Raw genomic sequence first — 12,493 nt, forward strand, 5'->3', positions numbered from 1 at the left:
CTAGGAGCACTTGGCAAGAAAATGACTTCATCTTGACAGGGAGGGGACCAGATTTCAACAGGAAATAAAAATTTAGAAAAATACATTTGTATTTTCAAAAATCACTATACTTCCTCCTATCCCTGTAACACAAGTCCTTCTGCAATGTAATTTCACCTCTCCTCCCCCATCAAGGATTAAATGTCCTCACTTGGCCTCGTGACTTGCTTTGGCCAACAGAATGTGGTAAAAGTGACACTGCAATTTCCAAACCTAGGTCTCAAGGTGCCTTGCAGCCTGCCCCCCCACCCCCACCCTCTTGCTGCCCTCAGGACACCAGCAAGTGTGGAGTAGCCTCCTTAAGAATAAGGACCCATGTGCAGAAAGTCCAGCAGACAGCCAACAGCAGCTACATAAGTGAAGCCATCTTGGACTATCCAGCCCCAAACTACCAACTGACTGTCTTTGCATGATTGGTCCCAGCAAGACCAGAAGAACCATCTAACTGAGCCCAGCCCACATTGATGACCCTCAGAAACATGAGCAAAACAAACAAACAAAAAGTGGCTGGGTATTTACACGATATTTAGGTGCCTGGAACAACACTAAGAAACTCAACCATTTCAGTGATGCTGTTTTTATCTTAGTCACCAGAGCAGTGCACATGCGGTCCCTAAGTGAAGACCGCCCAGGACATAACCACCCCTCACTTGTCTGCAGATTCCTGCAGATTCAACTGTCAGGGCAAAGGGCAGTTATAGGAGACTGCAAAATACAAGAATGAGCAAGTGACCCAGTGAATGACCCTGCTGCCCCCACCCCCCACCCCCAGTTCCTACCTCTCACTGCAGCAGGAAAGGGGTTGGCAAACTTCTCAATGTACTCTGCCTGAGCAGCTGCCACGTCCTTGTGCCCTTTGAAGATGATCTCCACAGCACCCTGTCACGAGAGAGGTTAATGTCAAACTCAACTGACAATCCCAACTGGGTAGACCTCCTGCAACTCACTACCACAGTGTGTGGTCGTGAACTCTGTGGTAAATCAAAGTGCCCTGGGGAGAAGTGCCAGCTCCAGGTGCCAGGGCACAGAGGTAAGCACTGCTGGGGTCAACTGTCATGAAGCCACGGGACGTGATGGGACATTCAGCTGTGAGCCCAATGACAGGCAGCTCAGGCAAAGCCAGTAAGCAGCTTGTGTCCCCACATTCCATCCTACTCCTTCCACTTGCATCTATCCTTCGAGACCGAGATGTTTGGCCTCTTTTTCCACTGTTAAATCTGTGGTTCCCTGCATCAAGGGAAGCAAAATGCTGTTTTCTTTTTTTCTTATCCTGAGTACACAATTCAGTGGCCACAGGCAGGCAGACTGAACTGCAAATGTAGAAACACTGGAAACTAAAATATGAGTCCTGACCTCAGAAGCCCTAAAAGTCAGCTATGGGAAGAGTCAAGGGAGTTAGTTACCTGGTGCAATCCCAATAGCTGTTTCAAAGCAGGAAAGGAGTGGGGATCAAGCTAAGAAACAGGAAGTACAATAGTCCCTGCTCATTTGCAGCTTCAGTTATCACACTCCAGAAGCAGATGGGTGAACCTCCATCTGACATCAATGCCTGTGCTCTTCACCTCACTTCATCTTATCATCTCACATCACAAGAAGGGTGAGTACAAGATATTATCAGAGAGAGAGCACATTCACACAACTTTTATGACAGCATATTATCATCATTCTATTGTTAATCTTTTACTGTGCCTCATTTATAAATTAAACTTTATCATAAGTATGTATGCATATGAAAAGACAGCACACATAAGGTTGGGTATTCTGGTTTCAGGCCTCCACTGAGAGTGCTGGAGCACATCCCCTATGGATAAAGGGTGGACTGCTATACCTTGCCCAAAGTCACCAGGGTCAGAACTACAGTTCAAATTTTATAGGCTAAAAGGAATGGCTCTAGGGCCCTCCATTGGAGATGAGATGGAGTTACAAGGAATGTCCAATCCTCCCAAAGGCTAGTTCAGCTGACTCAACCCTTTCCCCTTTACTGATAACATCAAATCCCCTTCAGGGGCCCTCCCACACTTATCATGAAGATACCAGCATGTGTCTGAAGTGACAGTGCAGGACAGGAGCCAGAGCTGTCCCTGGGGCTCACGTGGGAGACTTTCCAAAGTCAAGGCCCCAAATCTCTGGAATCCTGGTCTCTCTCCAACATTTGCCACCTATGAGCTCCTGCTGGGAGAGTCTGGTACCTGGACCCAAGCAAAGGGAAAGCTAGAGGGCCTCACCTTTGCTCCCATGACTGCGATTTCTGCTGTAGGCCAGGCATAGTTGATGTCACCACAAAGGTGCTTGGAGCTCATGACATCATAAGCACCACCATAGGCCTAGAACAGACCCAAATACTGAATGTTAGAGCCTGAATCAAACAGATCTGTCCCTGAAACATCCTAGGAAGCCAAGTGAAATGAGGACAAAAAAGAAACTGAAGGCCCAATGTCTCTGCTCAGGCTTCCTGGCCTCAGAGAATACCTAGACACAACCCAGAGGCCTTTCACAGTTAACGTGAACGGTTTTTCCTGGCTTTTTCCCCACTGATGCTTTCAGTTCCCAGAAATGACCCAATGTATCTGCAGGGTGTGTCTATAGGGCTGTAAATGCTATCCTCGAAAGATCTTTTTAAGGGCTAGCATGGTGTATTCCTCTTCCTAGCCCTCCTGAAACTCTTGGCCAGACCTCCAAACATGGCTATGCTGCTAGGAGTGGGCTCACAGCCTCTGATACAAGTTCCTCACCTTCCTGGTGATGACTGTGACTTTGGGCACAGTTGCTTCAGCAAATGCGTAGAGAAGCTTGGCGCCATGTCGGATGATGCCCCCATATTCCTGTGCTGTGCCTAGGTCATGAGGAAGAGTTACTAGATACAAAAGTCCTCACGAAGTTTGACTGCCACTCTCAGCTATGAGGTCTTCCCCTGCTCCCCAGAGGGCCAGGAGAGAGCCACCCTCAACCCGAGAGGCCCATCTTCCAAATACACCTAGAATACAGAGATGTCACAAATCCTTAGAGAATTTTGCAAGAAAACTTCCAAATAAAGTGGGTGTCTCACTGGGCAAAACCATCTCCCTTAGCCCCCACTTCTGTCAATGACTTACCAGGCAGGAAGCCAGGGACATCAACAAAAGTGATGAGTGGAATATTGAACGCATCACAGAATCGGACAAAACGAGCCCCTTTCACAGATGAATTAATATCCAAACATCCTAGAATGAGAGAGATTGTCCATGCTGAGAGCTTCAGGGCAATTTTTAGTTCCACCCACATGGAATGTACCCTCAGCAACCATCCAGGGCTGATTTTTATGGAGGCATCAGTCTTCTCATCCGGGAATGTAAAGGGGAACTGTTACACTCCAGGAAAAACAGGAGAACACACCTGGCATGGGCCAAAGAGGGTCTAGGAGTGGTCTCAGCTCTTTGCTGGGAGCACAGCCTATTACAGGCAGTCTTGCCTGAAGGACTGCTGCCACCAGGGGAACAACCCAACTTGCCCTCATGGAACCAGTAGGAGGAGGTATCATTCAAGGGCTGCTCTTAGAGAGCATTTGTGTATAAAAATACAAATGCCTTCTGACCAAATAAATGGGGTTTATCTCAAGAAGTCAAGGTTGATCTAACTTATGAAAACCAACAAAAACTACACTAAATAGAAGAGAAAAACCATGTAGTCTTCTCAACAGAGAAACCTAACATTCAATATACAACCATAACTCAAAAATTGTAGTGGGATACCTAGGTGGCTCAGTCAGTTAAGCATCCAACTCTTGGTTTCAGCTGAGGTCATGATCTCCGGGTTATAAGATCAAGCCCCTTGTTGGCTCCATACTGAGAGTGGAGTCTGCTTGAGATTCTCTCTCCTTCCCCTTCTGTTCCTCCTTCAACTCACACTCTCTCTCTCTCTCTCTAAAATAAATAAATCTTAAAAAAAAACTAGCAGTAAACTAGTACAGTGGGATTTTCATAATCTGATAGAGAATCTATTAAAAAAATTAAAAACCGGGATCCCTGGGTGGCGCAGCGGTTTGGCGCCTGCCTTTGGCCCAGGGTGCGATCCTGGAGACCCGGGATCGAATCCCACATCGGGCTCCCGGTGCATGGAGCCTGCTTCTCCCTCTGCCTATGTCTCTGCCTCTCTCTCTCTATCTCTGTGTGACTATCATAAATAAATAAAAATTAAAAAAAAAAAGTTTAAAAAATTAAAAACCTTATACACTCATGGATCAGAAGAATGGATAAATTCCCAAAGTGATCTACACCACTGCTGGCCAAAAGAACTTTCTATGAATGTTCTCCAACTGCACTATTTGACATGGTAGCCACTACCGCTATTAAACACTTGTAATACAGCCAGTACAACTGAGAAACTAAGTTTCTAGTTTTATTCAATTTTAACTATATATATTATTTAATTATCTTAAAGTCTACTAAGCTAGCATACTAAACAGACCTATATTTTCAAGCAAAATATTACTACCAATATCATAGATATTCTCTTACAGAAATTGATAAGCATATTCTAAAATTCATATGGTAATACAAAGGAGACAGAACAGTTAAAATAGTTTTGTGTGGTTTTTTTTTTTAATTGGAAGACTTACACTTTGACTTTTCAAAACTTAGTTATTAGACATGGTTTCTCAACCTCAGCACTATCAACATTTTGGACTGGATAATTCTTCATTGTAGGGGTTTGTCTTGTGTGTGTAAGATGTTAAACATCATCTATTGCCTCCACCCAATAGATGCCGGTAGAACACACTCCCCCCAGAATCCACACCTGTGACAACCAAAAATGTTTCCAACGTTGTCAAATGTCTCCAGGATTCTGAAAGTGCCAAGTTGAGAACTACTGAGAGCTATAAGGCTACAATAATCAAGGCAATATGGCACAGGCATAAAGGTAGATAAAATGATGATGAAACAGGATAGACTGTGAAGAAATAGAACCACACAACTGATTTTAGATCAAAACAATTCAGTGTGGAAAGGAAGTCTTCTTAACAAATGATGATGAGGGGATCCCTGGGTGGCTCAGCGGTTTAGTGCCTGTCTTTGGCCCAGGGCGCAATCCTGGAGCCCCGGGATGGAGTCCCACGTCAGGCTCCTGGCATGGAGCTTGCCTCTCTCTCTCTCTCTCTCTCTCTCTCTCTGTCTATCATAAATAAATAAAATCTTTAAAAAAAAATGGTGATGAGACAATTAACTACCTGTATTAAAATGCACACACAATCATGAAATTTGACTGTTTCACTCTAAACTATACACAAAAGTCAATTCAAAATAGATCACAGACCTTCATATAAAACCCAGAACTATAAAACTAAGAAATAATATTGAACTATCTTTGCAACCTGTAGTAGGCAAGATTTGTTGAAAAGGACACAAAAGCATTAATCATAAATAAACACTGATAAATGGTGCTTCATTAAATGTTTAAAATAACGTGAGTCAAAAGACACCATTAATTTACCGAATAAGCAAGTCACTAATCACGAAAAGAATACTTGCAATACACATATCTGACAAAGGACTCACAGCCAAAATGTATAAAGAATGCTAGAGATCATCAATGTTGGCAAATTGAATTTAAATTAAAAAAAAAAAAAAAGGAAGAAGTCATCGAAAAAGAAACAACTCAGAAAAGAAAAAATTGGCAAAATTTCCCTCTTGGTAAATGCATTTTCTGAAATGACAGAAATGTTCTATATTTTGTTCTGGACGATGATATGGTTATATAAAATTGTCAAATTGTCAAAACCTATCAAAATGAGCATTTGAAAACTGTACATTTTACTATGTGTAAATTATAGCTCAATATAAGAACAATGTTTTAAATCTCCCTTCCCTCCACTCTACTCAAAATCTATGTTAATGACCTGAAATAAAGAATCTGAGTGAAAGTCCCAGAAAAAAAAAAAAAAAAAAACAATTCTAAATTAAGAAACTGCAAAAAGTACCCAGAGGCTACACTCAAAATCATACTGAAAAGAAAGATGAGCACTGACAAGCAAAACAAGATGCAATCACTGGGGAAATGAACACAGACATGGAAAACCTGCAGTCCTGAGCTGCCACACAATGGGCTCCAGGTCCAGAGGCCTGGTCTTCGCATCTTAGGCCTAGTCCCAGGGCTATACAGAGAACCTGGCACCCAGAGAGTGACCAAGGAACTATGGCTAATTCCTACAAGAAAAAATGAGAACCAGAACACAGAAGCTCCTTATCTGAGCCTCTGAAGCTGCCTTTAGTAATGGTTAGGGAATGAATAAGTCAATAAAATGAAACTTTCTTCAAAAAAGCAGTAACCTGCTGAACTTCCACATCTTACCACTCCATAAACATCACAAAGAATTTTTAAGCCAAGAAAAAGAGAAGTCAAGGAACCACAATAGAATCAAGTGTTGAGACTCCAGCCAGAGCTGAGGAGGGCCCCTGGGATAGACATCCTAGATATCTATAGAGAAAATTTCCAGGATAAGACAAGCAGCTTCTTAAAAAGTGAGCTTATAAAAGTCAACCTGTGCTGTAGAACATAGTACCTGCAGAGGTAGTCATGGGATGAGAAAGATCTTAAAGCAGACACAAGAAATCATGTGAAATCCATGCCAGGGACTGACACAGCTCAAAGGAGAAACTAAAGGGATATATGAGCAGTTAAGAACTTATTGGAGGAACAAAATACATTTTCAATAGGTGTGAATTCCTGACTTTATACACGTTTTCTAAACAACAAAATGGTGGGGTGGGCAGCTCCAAGCTCCTATCCTCCAAAAGAAACATCACAAAACAAGCAGAAACTCTGGAATAAGTGAACATTTAAAACAATCAAAAGAAAGCAAAATCAAGGAAAAGGCAACACTTAATGGGTACCTGGGGGGGGCTCAGGCAGTAAAGCATCTGACTCTTGATCTCCAGAGCATGAGTTCAAGCCCCACAACGGGAGTGGATAGCCTACTTAATAAAAGAAAGAAGAGGGGTGCCTGGGTGGCTCAGCCAATTAAGCGTCTGCCTTTGGCTCAGGTCATGATCCTGGGGTCCTGGGATCAAGCCCCACATCGTGCTCCCTGCTCAGTGGTGTTCTAAACTTTCCCTCTGCTGCTCCCCCTGCTTGTGCACTATATATATATATCTGTCAAATAAATAAATAAATAAAATCTTAAAAAAAAAAAAAAAGGAAAGAAAAAGGCAACTTAAAAATAGTAGGAAAGACTTGTTGATGTTCTTAATTACACTTGCCCCACACTCTCTCTAGTTCTAGAGAGAACAAAGAAGATCTTAGTCACAAATTATCACATAGGTCTGTTCTAACTTGTCTGAAAGACTGACCTGCATCTGTTTCACCTAGCTTGGAACTCACTCAGGCCAGAAAAGTGGCAGACACTGCTCAAAAACAAAACCTACAGATGTCTGGGGAAAAGATTATGCTTCAGATCACCTAAGGCCTAGGAGGTAAAAACTGAGTTTCTTTGGGAAATGAGGGCACTCAAGAACACCTGTGTATATAGGGGATTTCAGAAAGACATAGACATGCCTAGAACCAGATGCATGCTCAGAAAAGACCTGAGAAAAGGAAATTAGAAAGTATTTTGAGATGAATGAAAATGAAAACACATTACAAAACAAATAACCTAAGAAGACCTTAAGAGTTAACCTTGGACTGATCTCTAAGTTCGGTTTAAATCTGGCTAAGTGCTGAAGGAGAGCTCCAGCACAGAGCCAATTCTCAAAGACTAGAAGAGGTGTTTTCTTGTTTGTCTGTTTTAGCAGCTGGTATTCAAGGATCTCTCTGCCAAAACACTAGCTGGATACAAGCTAAGACCACATACAGCAAGGAATGTAGTCTAAAAAAATAATTGGGAAAAGTCAGTAGACAAATGGACTATTACAGCATTCAATGATCAACAACAACAAAACCCACAAAAGGAAAAGAATATGATTTCGAGTTACCACATTATAATATTCAAACATCTAGTTTTCAACAAAAAATAACAAGGCTTAACAAAGAAACTGGAAAATAGCTACTCAAACAGCAATGTCCCTGAGGAAGCCCAGACACTAAACTTACTAGACAAAGACTTTTCTTTTTTTTTTTAAAGATTTTATTTATTTGAGAGAGAGTGCAAGAGAGCGAGCACAAAAGGGAGCCCAACTTGGGCCTTGATCTCAGGATCCTGGGAGCATGACTTGAGCTAAAGGCAGATGTTTAACCAGCTAAATCACCCAGGTACCCCCAGACAAAGACTTTAAAATAACTGTCTTGGGATGCCTGGGTGGCTCAGCGGTTGAGCATCTGCCTTTGGCTCAGGGTGTGATCCTGGAGTCCCAGGATCGAGTCCCACATCAGGCTTCCTGCATGGAACCTGCTTCTCCCTCTCTGTGTCATCTCTCTCTGTCTCTCTTTCTGTGTCTCTCATGAATAAATAAAATCTAAAATAAATAAAAATAAAATAAAATAAAGTAAAATAAAATAAAATAAAATAAATAAAAAACTGTCTTAAATATAGTCAAAGAAGTAAAAGAAAAACATGAACAAAGATTTTTAAAAATCAGGAAAACAATGTATGAACAAAATGAGAATATCAATAAAGAGAAAGAAATCATAAAAAGGAACCGAACAAATTCTGGGGCTGAAAACTGCCATAATTGAAATTTTAAAATTCACTACAGGAGTTCAATAGCAGATTTGAGAAAACAGAAGAAAGGATCAGGAAACCTGAAGATAATTTAAATTATCCAGTCCAAGCAAAGAAAAAAAAAAAAGTGAATAGAAACTAAGGGACCTATGAAATACCATCATTTGAACCAACATATGTACCAAGGTAATACCAGGAGGAGGAGGAAGAAAAAAAAAGGACAGAGACTATTTGAAGAAATAATGTCCCAAAACTTCCCAAATTTTTTTTAAGTTAATAAGGTACTTTATTTTTTTTAATTTTTATTTATTCATGATAGTCACACAGAGAGAGAGGCAGAGACATAGGCAGAGGGAGAAGCAGGCTCCATGCACCAGGAGCCCAACGTGGGATTCGATCCCGAGTCTCCAGGATCGCACCCTGGGCCAAAGGCAGGCGCCAAACTGCTATGCCACCCAGGAATCCCAAACTTCCCAAATTTAATGTAACACATGAAGAGACAAATCTAAGAAACTAAGGAGGATAAACACAAACAGACCTCACTGAGCCACAATATCATCAAATGATTAAAAGATAAAGACAGAACCTTGAAAGGAGCAAGACAGAAGTGACTCACCATATACAAGAGATACTCAGTAAGATTTTCAATTGATTTCTAAGTAGAAAAACCATGGAGGGGCAGCCCCGGTGGCGCAGCGGTTTAGCGCCGCCTGCAGCCCGGGGTGTGATCCTGGAGCCACGGGATCGAGTCCCACGTCGGGCTCGCTGCACGGTGCCTGCTTCTCTCTCTGCCTGTGTCTCTGCCTCTCTTTCGTTCTCTCTGCCTGTGTCTCTGCCTCTCTTTCGCTCTCTCTGAATGAATGAATGAATGAATGAATGAATGAATGAATGAATAAATAAATAAATAAATAAATAAATAAATAAATAAATAAATAAATAAATCTATCTTTAAAAAAGAAAAGAAAAAGAAAAACCATGGAGGCCAAAAGACAATGGGATGACTTAGAGCACCGAAAGAATTAAACTGTCAACCAAGAACCCTATGCTTGGCAAACTGTCCTTGAAAAATGAGGAACAAATTAAGACATCACAAATAAAAGCTGATGAGTTCATTACCTGCCCTATTAGGCCTGCCCTACAAGAAATGGTAAAGCGAATCCTTCAGGTTGAAATTAAAATGATATTAGAGTACCACACGACTGTATGAAGTAAAGACCTCTTGTAAAGGTCACCTACGTGAGGAAATGCAAAAGCCTTATTATATTTTTGGTTTGTAATACCATTTTTTAATTTCTTACGTGATTTAAAAAAAATACAGCCCAGAAAGTTTAACTGGTGAATTCTATAAAACATTTAAGAAATTATACCAATTCTCTACAATCTCTCCCAGAAGACAGAATCTGAGGGAATACTTCCTAACTCATTCTATGAGGCCAGGATTATACTATTACCAAAACCAGAAAAAACATTACAAGGAAACAGACCGATGTCTCTCTTAAACACAGACCTAACAAAATATTAGCAAATCAGCAATTTTACAAAAATAATTATATACCACTTCCAAGTGGGATTTATCACAGGTAAACAGATTCAACGTTTGAAAATCAATTCATGAAATCCATTGCACCAACAGACTAAAGAAGAAAAATCACATGGACATATCAGTAGATACAGAAAAGGCATTCACAAAATCCAACATTCACAGTAAAAAACAAAACACAACTCTGTAAACTAGGAATGCAAGGGCAACTTCTCAACTTCATAGAGAACATCTAACAAAAAATCTACAGCTAACATCATACATAATGGTGAAAAACTAGAAGCTTTCCCACTAAGATGAGGTACAAGGCAAAAATGTCCTGTCACCATTACTTTTCAAAACTGTATGGCAAGTCCTAGCTTATCTGATAAAACAAGAAAATACACAAAAGGTACCCAGACTGGGAAGGAAGAAAACAAAATGTCTTTGTTCATAGATAACATAATAATCTATGTAGAAAATCCTAAAGAAGAGACAAAAATACTGCTGAAACTAATAAGCAATTATAACAAGTTGCAGAATACTAATATACAAAAGTTAATCACTTTCCTATCTACCACATAGTGAATTTGAAACTAAGAACACAATGCCATTCACATTAGCACCCACTACCCTAAAAAGAAATACACAGGCATAAATCTAACAAAACACATTATAAGATCTACATGAGGAAAACTACACAACTCTGATGAACAAACTCTGATGAACAAAATGGAAGAATTAAATAAATGGAGACATATTCCACCTTTGTGGAGAAGTAAGACTCAATATTCTCAAGAGGCCAGGTATCTCCAACTTGATCTCTACATTTAACACAATTTCAATCACAATCCCAACAAGTTATTTTGTGGATGTTGACAAACTGATTTATTCAAGAGTACATTGAGTAGCAAAAAACCCAGGCCAGCTATCACACTATTGAAAAACAAAATAAAGTAGAAGGTCTGACAATACTTAACCACAAGACTTACTATAAAGCTACAGTAATCATGTGGTACTGGGAAAGAATAAACAAACATGTGGTACTGGTGAAAGAATAAACAAACAGAAAAACAGAATAGAACAGAGAAACCAGAAATAGACCCACATAAATATAATCAACTGATTTTTGACAGAAAAGCAAAAAACTAAAGCGATACAATGGAATAAAGATCATCTTTTCAACAAACAGTGCTGGAATAACTGGACATCTACAAGCAAAAAAAAAAAAAAATCAATCTAGACACAGACCTTACACTTTACAGGAAAATTAACTCAAAATGGATCAAGAGACCTGAATGTAAAACACAAAACTTTAAAAAACTCCTAGAAGATAACACAGGAGAAAAACAAATAACCTTGGGTATGGTGGTATCTTTCTAAGTACACTACCAAAGGCATGATCTATGAAAAAAATAATTGATAAGCTGACCTCATTATCATTAAAACTTCTGCTGTGCAAAAGACACTGTCTAGAGAAATGAGAAGACAACCACAGTCAGGAGAAAATATTTGTAAAATATACATCTGATAAAGGAACTGCTATCTAAAATATACAAAAGGCTCTTAAAACTCAACAATAAGAAAACAATCTGGTTAAAAAATTAGCGGACAACGAAGATGTCATATATATATACACAATGGAATATTACTCAGCCATTAGAAAAGACAAATACCCACCATTTGCTTCAACGTTGATAGAACTGGAGGGTATTATTGCTGAGTGAAGTAAGTCAATCGGAGAAGGACAAACATATGGTCTCATTCATTCGGGGAATATATAACATAGCGAAAGGGATTAAAGGGGAAAGGAGAGAAAATGAGTGGGAAATATCAGAGAAGGTGAAAGAACATGAGAGACTCCTAACTCTGGGAAACGAACAAGGGGTAGCGGAAGGGGAGGCAGGCGAGGGGATGGGGTGACTGGGTGACGGGCACTGAGGGGGGCACTCGACAGGATGAGCACAGGGTGTTACGCTATATGTTGGCAAATCAAACTCCAAAAAAAAATAGCAAAAGATAAAAGAAAAATGAGGGGGGAAAACCTAAAGATCTAAACAGACACCTCACCAAAGGAAACAAAAACATACAGATGGAAAATAAGCACATGAAAAGATACTTCACAGGGGATCCCTGGGTAGCTCAGCAGTTTGGGCCTGCCTTTGGCCCAGGGTGTTATCCTGGAATCCCTGGATGGAGTCCCACAAAGGGCTCCCTGCATGGAGCCTGCTTCTCCTTCTGCCTGTGTCTCTGCCTCTCTGTGTGTGTGTCTCTCATGAATAAATAAATGAAGATCTTTAAAAAGA

At 40.4% G+C, this 12,493-nt stretch overlaps 1 protein-coding gene across 1 annotated transcript in view; it reads right to left on the reverse strand.

The window, feature by feature from the left end:
- Positions 1–12,493, reverse strand: part of PCCB (propionyl-CoA carboxylase subunit beta) — a 92,951-nt gene that overhangs the window by 515 nt on the left and 79,943 nt on the right. Inside the window, exons 11-14 of the mRNA XM_072792620.1 lie at positions 3,132–3,239; positions 2,772–2,872; positions 2,265–2,363; positions 819–918 (exon numbers count right to left, since the gene is read on the reverse strand). Of these exons, the coding sequence (XP_072648721.1) occupies positions 819–918; positions 2,265–2,363; positions 2,772–2,872; positions 3,132–3,239 (408 nt within the window). The remainder of the gene's footprint in view (positions 1–818; positions 919–2,264; positions 2,364–2,771; positions 2,873–3,131; positions 3,240–12,493) is intronic.

The sequence above is a fragment of the Canis lupus genome, chromosome 22 (assembly GCF_048164855.1).
Source record: "Canis lupus baileyi chromosome 22, mCanLup2.hap1, whole genome shotgun sequence".
Taxonomy (NCBI): Eukaryota; Metazoa; Chordata; class Mammalia; order Carnivora; family Canidae; genus Canis; species Canis lupus.